This window comes from Hippopotamus amphibius, chromosome 15 (genome assembly GCF_030028045.1).
Source record: "Hippopotamus amphibius kiboko isolate mHipAmp2 chromosome 15, mHipAmp2.hap2, whole genome shotgun sequence".
NCBI lineage: Eukaryota > Metazoa > Chordata > Mammalia > Artiodactyla > Hippopotamidae > Hippopotamus > Hippopotamus amphibius.
In genome coordinates, this window is record NC_080200.1 from 22,927,137 (window position 1) to 22,950,074 (window position 22,938).

The 22,938-nt window shown below is 35.5% G+C and overlaps 1 protein-coding gene across 1 annotated transcript; it reads left to right on the forward strand.

Moving 5' to 3' along the window:
- The first annotated feature begins 11,946 nt into the window (after positions 1-11,946).
- LOC130836369 (olfactory receptor 2T8-like) lies at positions 11,947-13,517 on the forward strand. Its single transcript, XM_057708409.1, has 2 exons — positions 11,947-12,029; positions 12,512-13,517. The coding sequence occupies exons 1-2, from the start codon at positions 11,947-11,949 to the stop codon at positions 13,515-13,517; spliced, it is 1,089 nt and encodes a 362-aa protein (XP_057564392.1).
- Positions 13,518-22,938: the final 9,421 nt, after the last annotated feature.

Consider the following 22,938-nt stretch of genomic DNA (forward strand, 5'->3'; position numbering starts at 1 on the left):
CTTTCTCCAGGTGACCTGGTCTCTTTTTCATTGGATGGACTCTGGGACTGTAAATTAACTCAAAACAGAAGACAAAGACATAGGTTGTATTTTTCCCTTTCATTTTTTAAAATTAATTAATTAATTAATTATTTTATTGTCTGTGTTGGGTCTTTCTTTGCTGTGAGCAGGCTTTCTTTTCAGTTGTGGTGAGTGGGGGCTACTCTTCGCTGCAGTGCACAGGCTCCTCGTTGCCGTGGCTTCTCTTGCTGTGGAGCTCGGGCTCTAGGCATGTGGGCTTTAGTAGTTGCAGCATGTAGGCTCAATAGTTGTGGCTCATGGGCTCTAAAGCGCAGGCTCAATTGTTGTGGCACACCGGCTTAGTTGCTCCGCAGCATGTGGGATCTTCCTGGAGCAGGGATCAAACCCATGTCCCCTGCACTGGCAGGCGGATTCTTAACCACTGCACCACCTAGGAAGCCCCTGTATTTTTTCCTTTCTCATGGTGCCTGACATCAGTTTTTCACTCCCCAAGTCTTTATCATTGTTGGTTCTATAAATTAACCAATATGTCTGGTGGGTGCACGTGTGTCTCAACTTCAGAGTGTCATGGTTCATAGACATTCTGTAAATTATTCACCTTGCCTCTGAAGTGGTTGTGGCATAGTCTGTACAATTCCTGGATGATTTTCTTCCCAATTATGTATATAGTTCTGGTTAAACAGCAGTATCTTTGACTGTTGATCTTGGACAAAATGGGTAGCCATCTATGAAGTTTTCTATAATGTTTTTGTCCTTCTCCAGAGTGCATTCCATAACACCCTGGCCTCTCCGTGGTCAGCTGGTCATACATAATGAACTGCTACCAATGTATTCTCTGCTCTCTGACATTTGATCTCTTATGCAACAGTCAGCCATGGTGGACTAAGCATTGTTATCTTACCTATTGTTGGTCTTTGTGATGGTCAGTTTTATGGACCAACTATGGTAACAAGTTATTTTTTTATTCACATGTAATGTTAATTTTTACCACTTTTATTAACAAGTTATTTTTTATTCACATATAATGTTAATTTTTGCCACTTTTATTGAGATATAACATTGTATAAGTTTATGGTGTAAAATGTGATTAGCTGATATACATATGTATTCCAAAATATTTACTATAATACCATTAGTTAACTCCTCCTTCTCCTCATATAAATATCATTTTGTTTCTGTTGTTATAGCAAGAACATTTAAATGCTACTCTTAAAGCAACTTTCAAGTACACAATACAGTAATTTTAACTATAGTCATCATGCTTTATATCAGATTGAGGAAATATATTTTAATCAGCTAATCTTCAGGGCTTTGGTTATTTGACAATAATAACTGTGACAAACAGAAGGGCAAAATTTGGAAAAACAGAAATTAACACTGTCAACTACTGTGATTGTTAATGTGATTGTTAATATTGTTTATGTATGTTTCCTAAGTTTCCTTGAGGATTTAGGAGTTTACTACAAGGTAACTTGTTCACTTACTTTTTTTTTTTTTTTTCCTTTTCAAGGAGTCCATTCATAAATGTTATTGTAAATTTCCCCCATTTTATGATAAATAGAATTCTTACGTGGAAAGATAGAATGAAGAATTGTGTCTCCAATTATGAAAACCAAACAAAAGATAACAATAAGCATGATTTTCAAATATCCTAGTAATAGGGCCATAACTATTTGAGGTTTAAAAATTGATTGAAAACATTGCCTCAAGTTTTTCTTCACACTTAATTTACATTAATAGAGATAAAGACTAGGTAGTGATTTAATTATATAAGAATCTTTTTGCCACTTCAGGATATGAAATATTTTATCCTAGAATTGTTAGCAAAATGTACAATTTAAAACTCAACAACAAAATGAATATTATTTTCCTCCCAAAAAGTCTTTATTTCATTCAATTGTTTTAATTTAACAGAAAATTTGAGAGAACATTATAGCAATTTTCCATATAACTTTCACACAATTTCCTCTAATATTATCATCTTATAATTGTTGGTAAGTTTGTTACAGTTGATAAACCAATGTTAATATATGATTTTTATCTAAGGTCTATACTTTATTCATATTTTGTTAGGTTTTAATAGATGTCCTTCTTTTACTCCAGAGCCCATCCGTGATACTTTAGTTTTAGTTGTAGTGTCTCCTGAGGTTCCACTTGGCTGTGGCTATTTTTAAGGCTTCTAATTTTTAATTACCTTGACATTGCTGAAGAGTACTGGTAAGGTATTTTGTAGTATGTCCTTTTATTAGAATCTTTTTGAGGTTTCTTTCACTATGAAACTGTGCTTTGTGTTTCTTGGGGAATATACCACATGGAAAATATCACTCTCATTTTATTTATTTATTTATTTACTTACTTACTTTGTCTGTTTTATATTGGAGTATAGTTGATTTACAATGTTGTGTTAGTTTCTGCTGTACAGCAAAGTGAGTCAACTATACATAGATATAGCCACTGTTTTTTATATCCTGCTCCCATAGATCATTACAGAGTATTGAATAGAGTTCCCTGTGCTATTCAGTAGGTTTCTCATTAGTTATCTATTCTATATATGATAGTGTGTATGTGTCAATCCCAATTTCCCTATTTATCCTTCCCCACATTTCCTCCCTGGTAACCACAAGTTTGTCTGCTACATCTGTGACCAAACTTCTGTTTTGTAAATAGATTCACTTATACCATTTCTTTAGATTCCACACATAAGCAATATCATATGATATTTATATTTCTTTGTCTGACTTACTTCATTCAGTATGACAGTCTCTTAAGTCCATCCACGTTGCTGCAAATGTCATTATTTAATTCTTTTTTTATGGCTGAGTAATCTTCCTTTGTATATATGTACCAAATCTTCTATATAAATTCCTCTGTTGATGGACATTTAGGTTGCCTCCATGTCTTAGCTACTGTAAATAGTGCTGCAATGCACATTGGGGGTGCATGTGTCTTTTCAAATTGTGGTTTTCTCCTGATATATTGCCCAGGAGTGGGATTGCTGGATCGTATGGTAGGGCTATTTTTAGTTTCTTAAGAAATCTCCAAACTGTACTCCATAGCGGCTATGTATCAACTTACATTCCTGCCAACAGTGTAGGAGGGTTCCCTTTTTTCTAAACCCTCTCCAGCATTTATGATTTGTAGATTTTTTTGGTGATGGCTATTCTACCTGCTGTGAGGTGTTACCTCATTGTAGTTTTGATTTGCATGTCTCTAATAATTAATCCCATTTACAATCACATCCAAAAGAGTAAAAAACCTAGGAATAAACCTATCTAAAGAAACAAAAGACCTATACTCAGAAAACTATAACATACTGATGAAAGATATCAAAGATGACACAAATAGATAGAGAGATATATCACATTCTTGGATTGGAAGAATCAATATTGTCAAAATGACTATAGTAACCAAAGTGATCTAAAGATTCAATGCAATTTCCCTATCAAATTATCAGTAGCATTTTTCATATAATAAGAACAAAAAATTTACAATTTGTATGGAAACACAAAAGACCCAGAATAGCCAGGACAATCTTGAGAAGAAAACAAACAAACAAATAAACAAAAAATCCACAACACAGCTGGAGGAATTAAGCTCCCTGACTTCAGACTATACTGCAAAGCTACAGTAACCAAACAGTATGGTAGTAGCACAAAAACAGAAATATATATAATTGGAACAGAATAGAAAATCCAGAGATAAACCCACACACCTATGGTCACCTAATCTATGACAAAGGAAGCAAAAACATACAATGGGGAAAAAAGTCTTTTCAATAAGTAGTGCTAGGAAAAGGGGACAGCTACATGTAAAAAAATGAAATTAGCACATTCTCTAACACCACACAGAAAACTAAACTCAGAAAAGAAATTGATTGAAGGTCTAAATGTAAGATCACTCTCATTTTGAAGCATCAATGGTATCAATACAATTTCTCATTGTTTATGTTGACCTGGAGAATAGGATGAAAAGGTATTCTCTCAGTTTCCCCAATGTGAAGTTTCTCTTTCTTCCACTCTTTTCCATTGTATTCTTTGGAATTAAATCACAGGCCAATTTTTAGGAATGAGGAGTCACACATATTTTCATTGATGGTGAATTATTCATACATTATTTGGAATTCTTTAGCACAAAAATATTTTCCTTCTTCCATCCCATTTATTTGCTTACCTAATCATATGCATATTAAATATGAACTCATGGATATTTATTTTATCCTTTGGGTTATATTACAATGCTATATTTTTTTAAATTTTTTATTCAGATGGATCTAGCCTTGGCCATTGGGAGCTCTTTTAGTGGACTCCTGTGTCCTTTTGACATATCCCAAATCAAGTAGATTATTAAAACACATACTAAATTTCTGGAATTATAAGATACTCTCAGTTTAGCTGTATAATTCAAGCCACAATCATAAAACCAGCCATTTCTCCAATGAAAACTCATTCCTTTTACTGGAGAATGCTATTAAAAACCAAGCTCAATTCACTAGGTGTGCTTGCCATCACTGTGAGTGTCATGGCTTTCAGGCCCTCACAAAGGACAGATCCAGGGAATAAATGTGTGTATTAACAGGTGTATATAAACTTAGGTTCCCATATGTAGCAACATGGGCAGAAGTATGCAGATGTGCAGTCATGCAAGATCACAGGGCCCTTGGATAGCAGTCCTCTGCATTTAATCCAAAGTTTAGGCTTCAGCTCTGACCACACTGTTGACACGCTGCAAAAACTTCCTTTTGAGGTGTTAAGGCATCCTCCCTATAGTCTTGATCTTGTTCCATTGGACTTTTAACCTCTTTGTTTCCCTGAAAACAGCCCTATGAGGATGAAGATTCACTTCTGATGAAGAAGTGAAGAGAGTAGTGCATTTGTGGCTCACAGCTCAGCCTAAAACAATTTTAATGAAGGAATGTGAAAGCTTGATGACAGATGGATGGACAAAGTGTATGGAAAAGCAAGGATATTGTGTCCAAAAAATGATATATTTGTATTTTCCAGAAATTAATTAAAATAAATTCCACAGCCAGTGTGCGGATAAACAATATTAACAATCACAGTAACAATCAGAGTAGTTGACAGTGTTAATTTCTGTTTGCCAAACTTTGCTCTTCTGTTTGTCACAGTTATTATCCTCAAATAACCACAAGCCCTGAAGATCAGCTGATTAAAATATATTTCCTCAATCTAATATACAGCATGGTGACTATAGTTAAAATTACTGTACTGTATACTTGAAAGTCCCTTTAAGAGTAGTGCTTAAATGTTCTTGCTATAACAACAGAAAGAAAATGATATTTATGTAAGGTGAAGGAGGAGTTAACTAACCATATTATAGTAAATATTTTGGAATATATATGTGTATCAGCTAATCAGATTTTACACCATAAACTTACACAGTGTTATATCTCAATAAAAGTCACAAAAATTAACATTACATGTGAATAAAAAATAACTTGTTAACATAGTTGATCCATAGAACTAACCATCACAAAGACCAACAATAGGTAAGATAACAACACTTGGTCCACCATGGCTGACTGTTGAACAAGAGATCAAAAGTCAGAGAGCAGAGAATACATTGGTAGCAGTTCATTATGCATGACCAACTGACAATGGAGAAGCCAGAGTGTTATGGAATGCACTCTGGAGAAGGGCAAAAACATCATAGCAGACTTCATAGATGGCTGCCTATTTTGCCCAAGATCAATGGTCAAAGATTCTGCTGTTTAACCAGAGCTACATACCTAAGTGGGAAGAAAATCATCCAAGAATTATATGGACTATGCCACAACCACTTAAGAGGCAAGGTGAATAATTTACAGAATGTCCGTGAACCATGACACTCTGAAGGTGAGACACATGTGCAGCCACCAGAGATATTGGTTAATTTATAGAACCAACAATGATAAAGACTTGGGGAGTGGAAAGCTGATGTCAGGCACCATGACAAAGGAAAAATACAATCTATATCCTTGTCTCCTGTTTTGAGTTAATTTACATCCCAGAGTCCATCCAATGAAAAAGAGACCAGGTCACCTGGAGAAAGGGCTCACAATTCAACAATAATTTCATGTGCTCAACTATAAACCAGTTCTTCTCAAGGAAACTGTCACCATATACCATAGCAGATCTTTTAGCTTGGGCTTATATAACAAAATACCATAGACAGGGTGGATCCAAAAACAGATACTTATTTTCTCAGAGTTCTGGATGTTGGGATGTCTAAGATCCAGGTGCTGGCTAACTTGGTTCCCAGTGAGACCTCTTGTCCTTGTTTACAGAAGACTCCCTTATCTCTGTGTCCTCACATGGCCTTTCCTCAGTGTCTGTGAAGAGAGAGAGAGAGGGTGAGGTCTGTCTTCCTCTTCTTATAAGTACAGTAATCCTATAGATCAAGGACTTATCTGCATGGTCTAATTTAGCTTAAATGAGATCTTTAAAAGCCTTTTTCCAAATACCTTTGTATTTGGGGCTAGGGTACTAAACATAAGAATTTGGGTAATGAAATTCAGGCAATATCACAGAGCATAGGCACACTAGGGTCAGCAAAATCCTTAGATCTTTTGAGAGATGTTAGTTACAGAGTCTGAATTGACACTAAAGGGTGCTCTGCTAAAATGGGGTGCCCTCTTACTCACCCATATGGGAAGTTGGTGCTTTCTATTACATTTACTTTAAGGTCTGTTGGGTAGAGTTCCAGGTTCCTAGATCAGGACTGATGCTTTTATCAGAGGCATGTTAAGAGTACCTCCAAACCAAAGGCTAAGCCAGTTGGAAGGTGATGTGAACTCCTTATTCAAGCACTCTCCTTGTGGGTAAATTCCAAACTACCCTGTAACTTTATACTGGAAGGAAACCATATTTTTATTGAAATAATCATACTTGCTTGGTATGTTGTGTGTGCCCCATCACTTGTTTCACCTGGTCTATGTTACAGAAAACCAACCTCTGTGAATGGCAATCAAGGGCACCCTTCACTTAGACTTCTTATTGAGCATGGCTTATGGAGCATTCCATACCTTATTCTTTGCCCCCATATACCTCTTCCCCTTTCAGGACTGAAGTATTTGTTCCCCCATCTACTAGGAGTGCTAGCATCACATATTATCAGCTAGTCCCTCTCATGGCATTGTTCTTACTTGAGAAAAACTACTTTATGTTTCCTTCCTGGGGGTAGGCCACATTCAATCAATGCTCCTCTGTGGGCACAAAGGTGACTCCTTGCCCTACTATAGGAAACTTGATAGGGGCATGTCTGAATTCCTCCTGGGTCAGCTGAAACTGTATCAAGGTTCAACATCTCACTGTGCCTATTTCTGATTCCTTTAGTCCAAGTGACTTAATCCTAAGGAAACTCCACAATAAATTCCCATATGCCTATCTCTGTCTCAGAGTCTATGTCCCACGAATTATCACGTGTGACACCCCTAATCCCAGGAGTGGAGAGGGCAACAGCTGAGTAACATTTATTTTCTTTTCTTCCTGCATGCTCATGTATGATGTCTTGACTCTGCACTCTAGCCAGGTGTGAGCACCTGTTAGATGGCTTTTTCAAAATAGTTCATCTTTGTGAAGTCTCGAAAGTATTCCATTTCTATATGTCTTCTGGGAAGATTTGGGCAAAACATCCTGTTCTCCTGAAGATGAGGGTCTGACACAAACTTTCTTTGGTAGCCCTAAGTTATGTCCAATTATGTATAAGTAGTCTTAAATTACTCTCAATTTTGACACCCAGGTTCACTGTAATTTCAGTTTCCTGAAGGAATTCTGGGTGGTATGTCCATTTTTTGCCTCTGACATAGAGCTTGTCTTATCTTCATACTGATGCCCTTGGGAACCCACAGAACATTTGATCTACACTGCTCAGTGCCTATTTCCCCCATCCGACTGTGGCAACAGTGTGCTACTAGAGCATTGTTTTCACAAATCTGTGACCAAGGCAAGGCAATATTCAGAACAGAAAGTATGAAAATTTATTGAGGGATTTCCATGGTGACACAGTGGTTAAGAACCTGCCTGCCAATGCAGGGGACACAAGTTTGATCCCTGGGCCAGGAAGATTCCACATGCTGCAAAGCAACTAAGCCCGTGTACCACAATTACTGAGCCTGCCCTCTAGAGCCCATGCATCACAACTATTGCGTCCACGTGCCACAACTACTGAAGCCCACATGCCTACAGCCTGTACTCCACAACAAGAGAGGCCACCATGATGAGAAGCCCTTGCACCACAAAAAAGAGTAGCCCCTGCTCGCTGCAACCAGAGAAAGCCCATGCACAGCAACAAAGATTCAACACAGCCAATAAATAAATAAAGTTAGGAACAAAAAGTATTGAAGATGACTGTTACACTCTGGCTGAAGATTTTACTAATATACTATGTATCCATGTTATATTACATGTACTTAGCTATGAGTCTGAGGTTTTGCATAGCTTGACTTTAAATGTGGATTTCACTCAGGTGGTCAATTACATTCAAAATCAGAGTAAAATTGAACACTTTGACAAGATTCAACATCCAAAGGCAGAAGTATAAATAAAATGTAGGATGTTCTTCCTTCCTAAAACAAATAAAATAACATTATTACAGCTCACCTGGATTAAGCAGCTACAATCAATATCTTATGTTTTTACAGAGGCAACTTTTCCCAATAACTATTCCATTAGAAAGATATATATTATAGTTGTGGAAGGTGATCATTATATTTACTATTAAACAAGACAAAGTCACGGGAGTGGTAAAAGGGAAGCCAAAAAACATGCTTTTCCTAGACTCTGAAAATGTAAAGTAAAACAATAATAAAATTTTGAAAATTATGCCAGATAGAATCAAATTTCAAAGTGCTTAGCACAAAAAATGTAATCTGCTATAACTATCCTTGCTATTAAAATGCATTTTATTACACAGACCCAAACATATGAATGTAAAGTTATATGCAATTATATTATGTAGGTAAAGACTAAATGAAACATAAAAGACAGTGAGTGATTTTATCAAATTAAGTTCAAAAAGGAAAAAAAAAACTGAATTCTACCATGGACTTTATAAATTTAATTATTGAGTTTTACCAAATCTTGGTAAACTTTTAAACACAATCTTTAAACTCCCCTCCTTTTTTTAACTATTTTTTAATAAACTTATTTATTTATTTATTTATTTATTTATTTATTTAATTGCCTGTGTTTGGTCTTTGCTGCTGCACATGGGCTTTCTCTAGTTGCTGCGAGTGGGGGCTACTCTTCATCATGGTGTGCAGGCTCCTCATTGTAGTGGCTTCTCTTGCTGTGGAGCACGGGCTAGGGCTTCAATAGTTGTGGTACATGGGCTCAATAGTTGTGGCTCATGGGCCTAGTTGCTCTGTGGCATGTGGAATCCTCCCAGAGCAGGGCTAGAACCCGTGTTCCCTGCATTGGCAGGCAGATTCTTATCCACTGTGCCACCTAGGAAGTCCTAAATTCCCTCCTTATTAAAGTTTAAACAAGTAATTCTAGAATCAGATTAATCTACTCCTTAATGTATTTTTAAATAAGCATCTCTTTCCAGGCTTATTTACATTTTCCTTTTCCATGTAAATAATTATTTCTTATTTTAATAAATCATAGCATTCTGAAAGAATGTAGGGAAGTATATTGAAGTTCTGGGGACCTCTACAATCCTTGAAAATTAAACATCTTTAGCACCCAAAGAGTCATGCTTATGCAACTCTGACATATTAATAGGATATTAATTTTAGAATAACAGGGCAATAGGCCACACCTCTTAATAGGCCACTGCAGACACTGTGATGAGCACATTTGGTGCTACAAGACTAGAAAAGCCTTCCTCCACTCAAAGAGGGACATTGGGAGGATGCAGCTCAGAGGCGATGCAGATCCAGACTACTGGAGTTTATCATTTTTATCTTGTGTAAGTGATACTAATCTCTAAATATTTATTTTTTACTTACATAATTTGAACTCCAGAAAGCCCATAGTTATACCATTTTTTCTATATAATTTTACAAATAAAATACATTTGATTACCTATCCTACAATCTGAAATAAAACATATGTTAGCTGACACAGTCATCAGGTTAAAACACTTGTAATAATGTGAAAATTCCATCAAATAAATGATTTGGCTGTTAATATTTTATTTTTTGCAGAATAGATTGATTAATCCTCTCAGTATTGTGGGGAAAATATACTTTTAAAGTTAAATGAAGGCATCAAGGATTAAAAAATATAGAAAGAAAAATTACAGGCAGTTTTAAATATTCTAAGATTACTCTATGAGAAAAGAAGAGAAGTTATATTTGTGTCTTCTGGTAGTATTGCAAAAGAGATGAGCATTTTGTGATTTAAAGAAAAATATCACAATTTTAGTACCATTCTAAATGAAAGGCTATACAGACAGAAGAAAAGACAGAAAATCTCTAGTGTTCTGAAACCAAAATGACAAAAGAAAAATTTTTATTTTTAGTGTTAAGTATTCCTATTCCTACACTAATTAGAGGTAAGCTTTTATACTTCTATTAAATGTCATTGTAAATATTTTATTTGCAATATGAGTTAATTCCTTATTTAAAATTTTCACCACACTTTGTATCCATAGTCAATTTTTTTAGAAATTATCCCTCAGAATCCTCTTAGCATAGGTTTGCAAACATTCTAAATAGTGACAAGTAGTTTCACTTAAATAATATGAAACAATAGATAGGAATTTTAATTAAACAAATAATAAAACACTATTGCATCTTAGGGAATATAATTACCTACCACTCATTTTATTTCATTGACACATTTAGTTGACCTTTCCACTAAACAATCTAAACACTATTATCATGCTAACTAGTCATTTATACTCATCATGACTGCTTGTTTGTATACATTTATTTAATCTAAAAACAAATTGCATAGCTAGATCATTTACATCCATTGAAAAGTTAAGAGCTAATGATTTTATACTTAAAAAAATACTTAAACACAAGTGGAAAAATCATAATAAGAAAATGTATTTTGTGAAATGAAAATTCAGGTAAGTTCTAATCACTATCTAAAAATATATAAACCTCTCTTGGATAGTGTAAGGAAAAATTTAGTCAAATTTTAATACTTTATGCTATATATATTTACCTTTACAAAATTAAAAATAATTACCATGTGTTAACAAAATACCCCATTAAACTGATACTTAAATACACAACTGGAGTGGAAGGCAACACAAATGTCCATAAATCAAATGAATTAATAAATAAAATGTAACACATGCATACAAAGGAATATTGCTCACCCTCAAAATGGAAGGAAATTCTGACCCACATTACAGCATGGACAAACTTTGAGGACATGATGATAAGTGAATTAAACTCATCAAAAAACAAGCATAAAAATAAATACTGTATGATTTCATTTATGAAAATACTTACTGCCACTGTATTGATAGTACACTTAAATTAATTTAAGAATCTTGCCAAACACCCTACAGTTGCTAAGTTACCTGTTACATTTTAAACAGATTTAAAGACTAAATTTTAGTCTTCAACAATAAAGGTAATGAAAATAATGGAAAATAAGAAGGCCTCAAGTCAAAGAAATAAGTTGGCTGGGTTTGAGGTCCTTCAAAAGAATGATACTGAAAACTAAAATTATAAAATTATAATTTTATGTAGTTATTAGAGATTCGGACTGAATCATTATTAGAAATATAAGGGTGTACAGATCACAAGTTTTTGGCAAATCTGAAATACATTTGACAAGGGGAAAATGTATTTCCATGATATCTAATTTTAAAGCAAACAGCTAAAACACTCTAGTAGAATGCTGCCAGTAAAATGATGATGCACAAGCAGTGAAATTAAGGACTGAGTTAGCCTTTTGCAATGCCTTTCTCTTTGATTGGCAGTTTAGTATGGGATGGATGTAAAAAGTGGGGGTAAAGGCAATGATCGTGGAAGAGATGAACTCCTTCATTGAATCACACTGTATCTTTGAGGCTGAATTAGCATCCTTACTTCTGCAGTTATGGTTGGATTTATTCAATTAACTCGAACAGTTTGGGCTGCAGGAGATCAGAGATGAAAATGCCTATAAAGACTTAGATCCTCTTGAAACTGAAGGAGAAATAAATTTATCTTTGTGTTTGGGCAAAGAAGTAAGAACCTTTATTTTTTCTTCTTTATCCAGTAAAGGTTGTGTTTCCATGACTTTGCAGGCAAAACTTCTCCCTACAGAAAATGCCTTTTAGAGTGAATGAAAGTTTGCATTTAGTATTACAGGGTTACAATGGGGGAAATATTCTGAGAAGGTCATTATTGTTTTTAATATATAGCTTGGCAAAGTTAGAGTAAATGCACTAGCAATCCCAAATTAAGTCATGAATCTGTAGATTCAATTCTTCTACTTCCTAGGTGTAAGAATATAAATCCTCTTATTTGAAAAGTAAAAATACCTTTCAAGATTCACCAAAGTCAAGAAAAATTATTGGATTTTGGTGTGTTTCAATTAAGTTTTGTATGTTTTATATACGTAACCCTCACCTATTCTCCATTTGCAGTGTCATTATTGTTTGAAATCATAGAAAACTGGAATACCACTTCAGATTTCATTCTCCTAGGCCTCTTTAAGCACACAGAAGCCCACCTGTTTCTCTTTGTGATGCTTCTGATAATTGCATTCACCTCCCTAGTGGGCAATGCCCTCATGCTTCTCCTGATTCTCCTGGACCCCCGGCTCCACAGGCCCATGTACTTCCTACTAAGCCAACTCTCCCTCATGGACATGATGCTGGTTTACACCATTGTGCCCAGAATGGCTCTTGACTACCTGACTGGCAGCAAGTTCATCTCAACAGTTGGCTGCGGGTTCCAGATCTTCTTCTTCCTCACTTTAGGAGGCGGCGAGTGCTTCCTCTTAGCAGCCATGTCCTATGACCGCTATGTCGCTATTTGCCATCCACTGAGATACCCAGTCCTCATGAGCTGGACATTATGCCTAAGAATGATTTTGGGGTCCTGGTTCCTGGGCGCTGCTGATGGACTCATGCAGGCGGCTGCTACCCTGAACTTCTCATTTTGCAGCACACATGAGATCGATCATTTCTTTTGTGAGGCCCCCACGCTGGTGCGTTTGGCTTGTGCTGACACGTCTGTCTTCGAGTATGTCATGTACATCTGCTGTGTGTTAATGCTCCTGGTCCCCATTTCCCTCATCCTGATTTCCTATAGTCTCATCCTTGCCACTGTTCTCCAGATGCATTCTAGTGAAGCCCGCAAGAAGGCTTTTGCCACCTGCTCATCACATCTGTCCGTGGTGGGACTCTTTTTTGGAGCTACCATTTGTACTTACATGAGACCCAAATCCTACAGGTCTGCTAACCATGACAAGGTTGTGTCAGCACTTTATACTATCTTCACCCCTGTGCTGAACCCCCTCATCTATAGTCTGAGGAACAGTGAGGTCAAAGGAGCTCTGAGAAAGTGTATGGATCAGTGTGCTGCCTTAGGTCATGAATAAGATTACACTGATTTGTCCCAAAGTTCAAGGCTGTGCTAAGTGATTGTGTAAGATTTCCTTGAGACAGATTACATGCTTATTATATCTCTATCTGTTATTTCTATTTTACTTTGAAATGTATATGGACCTCCATACTTTGGGATCATTTACTAAGCTGTCATCAACAAATTAAACTGTTGATTATTAAAAATCTGTTGATCACAAATCCTTATTAAAATGTTTCTACACCCAATCTCACAAAAAAAACTTGTTCAGTGAATGAACAAAGTAGTCAAACAATGTTGAAGTTTGATGATTTATTTTTTAATTGAAGTATAACTTATAAACACTTGAATACTCACATGGGAAGGCTGCCTTTCAACAAGTTTCAATGGTACTTGCACTGGTAATTTACACCCAGTACCAAGAGAGAAAACTTTCACCAGACCAGAAATGTCCTTCATGTTCTTTTGTAGTGAAATCACTCAATCCAAAGACAAACACTCATCTGTTTTGTATCTCTATTTGTTAGTTTAAACTATACTAGAATTTCATAAAAATGAAACTGTATAGTAGGTATTTTTCTTCTATCTTATGTCTTCCTCTCAACTTAATATGTTTTTAAAGATTTCTACAAAACTTTACACTATCAGTGGTTTGTTTTTTTTCATTGCTAAGTAGTACTTTCTTGTCAGTATGTATCATGATTTACTTATGAACTATGTTGTTGTTAGACATCTGGGCTTTATTCAGCCTGGAACGATTATGACTAAAGCTGCTATTAAGCATTTTTTTTAATCTGTGATCATATGTTTTTACTTCTTTCAGTAGATGCATAAATAACTGTTTAGTAATCTGTTTTCAAAGTGAATATTTGTTTTTAAACTCCCACCAGCAGAGCACATGAGTAGCAGTTGCTCAAAATGGCCACAGTTGTGGGTATTACTAATCATTTTCATTTTTTCTATCTTATTTAATGCAGTAAATCATTTGGTTTTAATTTGCATTTCCCTGATGTGTAATGATGCTGGACTCTTTTGCTTTAGCTTATTGACTACTTGTAAATCTTCCTTTGTGAATAATTTATTCAATCTTTGAAAAAAATTAAAAAATAGAAAAAAAAGTGTTGATGCTTCTAAAGCAAACACAACATAGTTGTTTACTGATAGATGACACAAGTTTATAGGGATACTTGGAGTTTTTAAATAAAATTATATTGGGTTACTGATTGTTAAATATTTTCTGATATCTCTGTTTCCATTCAATTCATGAAGATTAACTTTTCTTATTAACTGGGTATGTATATAATTAATCTCTTCCACCTCCGTTGGGCTTGAAGTTGTCAGTTTGTTTGTTTTAATTATGCATTGTAACAAACTATTTCAATTACACTGGTGGAATCATGTCATTGGAAATCTGAATTTTTTTTTTTTTTTTATTGTATGTACTCTTCATCCGAAGAAGGTAGAGTAAAAAATTAGGTCACAAAATTTAAAGTTTGGCTGTTCAAGTTATCGTGGACATAAATTTAATCAATAATCTAAGAAAGAAATGGAAAATTTTATTTGTGCCAATCTGAGGTTTATAACCTATGAGACAGCCTCTCAGAGAGTTTGAGAACTGCTTCTATGAGGTCAGGGGGAGGCCAGGATATAGTAATTTTGATGAAGAGATAAATACAATTAAGCACACATCTTGGTAGAAGCGTGCTCCTATTTGCAAGGGACAGATATTTTAGACAATGGTTTTAGTGCATTTCTAAGTATGAGAAAATGCAAGGGACTGAGTTCATAAAATTTTCTCCTGAAGAAAACTATCTGGGGGCCAGCTTTAACAACTTTCCCAAAGCACAAAGTTCCATGTCCTGATCTTCACCCAGAACTTCTTTGAGGGTGTATTGTAGGTCAGCAACTGCAGTGGTCAATGACTTGATTCTCAAATAACTGGATAATGAGAAACATTCTTTATTTTACAACCCCCTTCCTTTCTGTGTTAATTTTGACTAAGTTTTGGGAGGCATTTTATGACGTTTGTCTCACAATGCTCATTTCCAGATCAGTCAAGGATTTTGTTGATAGACCACTCAAAGTGCTATTACTGGACGAGGCCCTTTTAACAGTGGCCAAAGGTTCTGGATTGCCTATGTTACTAGCATGTTATGATCCAGGAAGTGATTCAGTCTTGTTGCTTCTTCCCATATCTAGAGTTGCACTATTACAATCATTGATCTTATAAAACTATATATGTGGTCAATTGTTTCAAGATATGTAGTCATCATTATTTTTATCAGAATCTCAGTCACACATTTGGTGGGGAATAATATCTTAGCATTCTATGTAAAGTTTACAAAGATATCTGCATGTGCAAGGTAAATGGTGGGTCATCATGACCCCTTACAAGATGGGGAAGGGAATGTTATCTTCTAAGGAGTTACATGGTTGGCATCGGAAGAAGAAAGAAATGATCTTTATGTCTGAGCAGGTATTTCTGCCTTTGAGGAGGTCTGATTAATGCATAATGTAGACATACAGTACACATGGGAGTTGTGAGAGGAGATCCAATGGGCAGAGAAAAGTTTTAGGTTCAAATGGCTCTTCTCTTGCCTTAAAATAAGAATCTTATTTTGTCAGTATATTCCTTATTTTCTCCTGCTAAGTGAGTACATACCCACAATTATTTTCAACCAAGATGTTTGGCAAATTTAAAGAGGCCATTGTTCTTTCACAAAAAATAGTTACAAATATATCTTTGTGCCTAAATTTACATAATTACACATATGTACACATAACTCTCCAAAGACAAATCAATTAAATATAAATTTAACTGTAAGACATAATTTAGAATAATCTGTTTAGCAATTCCATTTAGAATTTTTTTTTTTATTTTCCCATTTTGCTTGATTTAAATCCCAACTTTTTACTCAGCCATAAAAAGGAACAAAATTGGACATTTGTAGAGACATGGATGGACCTAGAGTCTATCATACAATGTGAAGTAAGTCAGAAAGAGAAAAACAAATATCGTATATTAACACATATATGCGGAATCTAGAAAAATGGTATAGATCAACTGGTTTGCAAGGCAGAAATAGAGACACAGATGTAGAGAACAAACTTAAGGATACCAAGGGGGAAAAGTAGGGGGTGAGGGTTGGTTGGTGTGGGATGAACTGGGAGATTGGAATTGCCATATATACATTACTAATAAGAAAAAAATATCAAATTGTACACTTTAAATATATGCAGTTTATTGTATGTCAATTGAATCTCAAGGTTCTTAAAGAAAAAAAAGTTTAGAATATTAAAAAATACATAATGCAGACCTACAATACACACTGGAGTGGTGGGAGGAGAATCAATGGGCAGAGAATATTTTTATGTTCAAATTATTCATCTTGCCTTAAAATTGGAATCTTATTTTGTAAGCATATTCCTTACTTTCTCCTACTAAGTTAGTATATACCCACAATTATTTTCTTTTTTTTTTTTTTTTTTTTTTTTTTTTGTTTCTTTTTTAGGCGCACAGGCTTAAGTTGCTCCGTGGCATGTGGAATCTTCCCAGGGCAGGGCTCGAACCCGTGTCCCCTGCATTGGCAGGCAGATTCTTTACCACTGCGCCACCTAGGAAGTCCGAGTGTTGGTTCTTTTTTTTTTTTTTTTTTTTGGCACACGGGCTTAGTTGCTCCGTGGCATGTGGGATCTTCCTGGAGCTGGGATCGAACCCATGACCTCCGCATTGGCAGGCGGATTCTTAACCACTGCGCCACCTAGGAAGCCTCTCACAATTATTTTCAAAAAGGTAATTTGGCAAATTTAAAGAAGCCATTAGTCTTTCAAAAAATACTTATACTTAGATATTTGTTTATGCATCTACATAACAAATATGTACACATAACTCTCCAAAGATAAAGGATTTAAATGTAATGTCAACTGTAAGACAATAATTTAAAATAATTAGTTTAGAAATTATATTTAGAAATTTAAATTTTTTATTTTACCATTTTTGCTTGATCTAAATCCCAACTTTCATTACTTTTTCTTTTGTTGAACAGTATTTTTGTCCAAATTGTTTTCTCTATCTCACATTAATTAAAGAGAGGTATGATCTAAACAAAACAATGTCAAGGAACATGGAACAGAATCTGTTTTTCAAGTTCCTGGGGTGTTTTGGAAATGACAACTAGAGATTTAGAAGAAAGGCTTGTTGCTGAATATAACTTAAACCTGAATTCCATATTTCAGAATCTCTAATGAAATTCAACCATTTTATTGTAGTTTAAACTTTGTTCCCCTAAACATTTCCATATTTTCATCAAAGGATGATTTCATTAAATATTTTGTTTCCATAGTCCCCTTAAGTTCCTTAAGATACATTAAGTAGATTAGTTAAATCTTCACTGAGACTGAGTTAACATGATTTAGCATCATAAAATAACAATAATAACAACAATAAACATAAAAAAACATAAAGTGTATTTAATTCATGAAAAACTTTGTGATGGCATTTTGCTTAACATTTCACTTTAGTTTTCTTATTTTTTTTTAAATTATTTTTTGGGGGTACACCAAGTTCAATCATCTGTTTTCATACACATATCCCCATATTCCTTCCCTTCCTTGACTCCCCTCCTCGAGTCCCCCCCACCCTCCCTGCCCCAGTCCTCTAAGGCATCTTCCATCCTCGAGTTGGACTCCCTTTGTTATACAACTTCCCACTGACTATCTATTTTACAGTTGGTAGTATGTATATATATCTGTGCTACTCTCTCGCTTCATCTCAGTTTCCTCTTCACCCCCCATCCCCTCGAGTTCTCCAGTCCATTCTCTGTATCCGCATCCTTGTTCTTGTCACTGAGTCACCATTTTTAGATTCCGTATATGTGAGTTAGCATACAATATTTGTCTTTCTCTTTCTGACTTACTTCACTCTGTATGACAGATTGTAGGTCTATCCACCTCATTACATATAGCTCCATCTCATCCCTTTTTATAGCAGAGTAATATTCCATTGTGTATATATGCCACATCTTCTGTATCCATTCATTTGTTGATGGGCATTTAGGTTGCTTCCATGTCCTGGCTATTTTAAATAGTGCTGCAATAAACATTATGGTACAAGTTTCTTTTGGGATTATGGTTTTCTTTGGGTATATGCCCAGGAGTGGGATTACTGGATCATATGGTAGTTCTATTTGCAGTTTTTTAAGAAACCTCCAAATTGTTTTCCATAGTGGCTGTACCAACCTACAGTCCCACCAACAGTGCAGGAGAGTTCCCTTTTCTCCACACCCTCTCCAACATTTGTTGTTTCCAGATTTTGTGATGATGGCCATTCTGAATGGTGTGAGATGATACCTCATTGTGGCTTTGACTTGCATTTCTCTGATGCTTAGTGATGTTGAGTAACTTTTCATGTGTTTGTTGGCCATCTATATGTCTTCTTTGGAGAAATGTCTATTTAGGTCTTCTGCCCATTTGTGGATTGGGTTATTTGCTTTTTTTGGTATTAAGCTTCATGAGCTGCTTGTATATTTTGGAGGTTAATCCTTTGTCCATTGTTTCATAGGCAATTATTTTTTCCCATTCTGAGGGTTGCCTTTTAGTCTTGTTTATGGTTTCTTTCGCTGTGCAAAAGCTTTTAAGTTTCATGAGGTCCCATTTGTTTATTCTTGATTTTATTTCCATGATTCTAGGAGGTGGGTCCAAAAGGAACGTGCTTTGATGGATGTCATAGAGTGTTCTTCCTATGTTTTCCTCTAGGAGTTTGATAGTGTCTGGCCTTACATGTAGATCTTTAATCCATTTGGAGTTTCTTTTTGTGTATGGTGTTAGGAAGTGTTCTAATTTCATTCTTTTACATGTTGCTGTCCAATTTTCCCAGCACCACTTATTGAAGAGGCTGTCTTTTTTCCATTGTATATCCGTGCCTCCTTTGTCAAAGATAAGGTGCCCATATGTGCTTGGGCTTATTTCTGAGTTCTCTACTCTATTCCATTAATCTTCCTCTCTATTTTTGTGCCAGTACCATACTGTCTTGATCACTATGGCCTTGTAGTATAGTTTGAAGTCAGGAAGGCTGATTCCACCAACTCCATTTTTCCTTCTCATGATGGCTTTGGCTATTCAGGGTCTTTTCTGTTTCCATACAAATCGGAAGATTTCTTGCTCTAGTTCTGTGAAAAATGCCATTGGTAATGTGATCGGGATTGCATTGAATCTGTAAATTGCTTTGGATAGGACCGTCATTTTCATGATGTTGATTCTTCCAATCCAGGAACATGGTATGTCCCTCCATCTGTTTGTGTCGTCTTTGATTTCTTTCATCAATGTCTTAAAGTTTTCTGCATAGAGATCTTTTGCCTCCTTAGACAGGTTTATTCCTAGGTATTTTATTCTTTTGGTTGCAATGGTGAATGGGAGAGTTTCCTTCATTTCTCTTTCTGCTCTTCCATTGTTAGTGTATAGGAATGAAAGAGATTTCTGTGCATTAATTTTGTATCATGCTACTTTACTAAACTCATCAATTAGTGCTAGCAGTTTTCTGGTAGAGTCTTTAGGGTTTTCTATGTGTAATATCATGTCATCTGCAAAGAGTGACAATTTTACTTCTTTTCCAATTTGTATTCCTTTTATTTATTTTTCTTCTCTGATTGTTGTGGCTAAAACTTCCAAAACTATGTTCAATAATAGTGGTGAGAGTGGACACCCTTGTCTTGTTCCTGTTCTTAGAGGGAATTCTTCCAGTCTTTCCCCATTGAGAATGGTGTTGACTTTTGGTTTTTCATATATGGCTTTTATTATGTGGAGGTAATTTCCTTCTATGCCCATTTTCTGGAGAGCTTTTATAATAAATGGATGTTGAACTTTGTCAAAAGCTTTTTCTGCATCTATTGAAATGATCATATGGTTTTTATCCTTCAAGTTGTTGATATGATGTATCACGTTGATTGATTTGCATATGTTGAAGAATCCTTGCATCCCAAGCATAAACCCCACTTGATCATGGTGTATGATTTTTTTAATGTGCTGTTGGAGTCTGTTAGCTAGTATTTTGTTGAGGATTTTTGCATCTATATTCATCAGTGATATTGGTCTGTAGTTTTCTTTTTTTGTGACATCTTTGCCTGGTTTTGGTATCAGGGTGATGGTAGCCTTGTAGAATGAGTTTGAGAGTGTTCCTCCTTCTGCAATAGTTTGGAAGAGCTTGAGAAGGATAGGTGTTAGCTCTTCTCGAAATGTTTGATTGAATTCGCCCGTGACTCCATCTGGTCCTGGGCTTTTGTGTGTTGGGAGATTTTGAATCACTGCCTCAATTTCCATACTTGTGATTGGTCTGTTCATGGTTTCTATTTCTTCCTGGTTCAGTCTTGGGGATTGTATTTTTCTAAGAATGTATCCATTTCTTCCAGGTTATCCAATTGATTGGCATATAGTTGCTTGTAGTAGTCTCTCATGATGTTTTGTATTTCTAAGGTGTCCGTTGTTACTTCTCCTTTTTCATTTCTAATTCTGTTGATTTGCATCTTCTCCCTTTTTTTCTTGTCGAGTCTGGCTAATGGTTTATCAATTTTGTTAATCTTCTCAAAGAACCAGCTTTTAGTTTTATTTATTTTTGCTATGGTTTCCTTCCTTTCTTTTTCATTTATTTCTGCTCTGATCTTTATGGTTTCTTTCCTTCTGCTCACTTTGGGGTTCCTTTGTTCTTCTTTCTCTAGTTGTCTTAGGTGTAAGGTTAGGTTGTTTATTCGATACTATTCTTGTTTCTTAAGGTAGGACTGTATTGCTATAAACTTCCCTCTTAGAACTGCTTTTGCTGCATCCTACAGGTTTTGGGTTGTTGTGTTTTTGTTTCATTTGTTTCTAAATATTTTTTGATTTCCTCTTTGATTTCTTTAGTGATTCCTTGGTTGTTTAAGAGTGAATTGTTTAGCCTCCATATGTTTGTATTTTTTGCAGTTTTTTTTCTGGTATCTTATATCTAGTCTCTTGGTGTTGTGGTCTGAGAAGATGCTTGATATGATTTCAGTTTTCTTGAATTTGCCGAGGTTTGATTTGTGACCCAAGATGTGATCTATCCTGGAAAATGTTCCATGTGCACTTGAGAAGAAAGTGTAGTCTGTCGTTTTTGGATGGAATGTCCTATAAATATCCATTAAGTTGAGATGGTCTAATGTGTCATTTAAAGCTTCTGTGTCTTTGTTTATTTTCTGTTTGGATGATCTGTCCATTGATGTAAGTGGGGTGTTCAAGTCTCCCACTATTATTGTGTTACTGTCGATGTCCCCTTTTAGAGCTGTTAGCATTTGCCTTATGTATTGAGGTGCTCCTATATTGGGGGCATAGATATTTACCATTGTGATATGCTCTTCTTGGATGGATCTCTTGATCATTATTTAGTGTCCTTCCTTGTCTCCTTTAATAGTCTTTACTTTAAGGTCTAATTTGTCTGAAATGAGTATTGCAACTCCAGCTTTCTTTTGACTTCCATTTGCATGGAATATCTTTTTCCATCCCTTCCTTTCAGTCTATATGTATCCCTTGGTCTGAAGTGGGTTTCTTGTAGGCAGCATATGGAAGGGTCTTGGTTTTGTATCCATTCAGCCAGTCTGTGTCTTTTGGTTGGAGCATTTAATCCATTTACATTTAAAGTGATTATTGACATGTGTGTTCCAACTACCATTTTCTTAATTGTTTTGGGTTTGTATTTTTAGGTGTTTTCCTTTTCTTGTGTTTCCTACTTAGAGAAGTTCCTTTAGCACTTGTTGTAAGGCTGGTTTGGTGGTGCTGAATTCTCTTCACTTTTGCTTGTCTGGAAAGCTTTGGATTTCTCCCTCAAATCTGAATGAGATTCTTGCTGGGTAGAGTATTCTTGGCTGTAGGTTTCTCTCTTTCAGGACTTTCAGTATATCCTGCCATTCCCTTCGGGCCTGCAGAGTTTCTATAGAAAGGTCTGCTGTTATCCTTATGGGTTTTCCCTTATATGTTGTTTGTTGCTTTTCTCTTACTGCTTTTAATATTTTTTCTTTGTGTTTAATTGTCGTTAGTTTGATTAATATGTATCTTGGTGTATTTCTCCTTGGGTTTATTCTGTATGGGACCCTCTGTGCTTCTTGGACTTGGTTCATTATTTCCTTTCCCATGTTGGGGAAGTTTTCCACTATAACCTCTTCAAATATTTTCTCAGACCCTTTCTTGTTTTCTTTTTCTTCTGGGATGCCTATAATTCAAATGTTGGTATGCTTCATGTTATCACTGAGGTCTCTGAGACTGTCTTCTATTCTTTTTATTCTTTTTTCTTTTTCCTGCTCTGTGGCAGTTATTTCCCCCATTCTATCTTCCAACTCACTTATTCGTCCTTCTGCCTCAGTCATTCTGCTGGTTATAGCATCTAGAGTATTTTTAATTTCAGTTATTTTGTTATCCATTGCTGTTTGTTCTTCTGA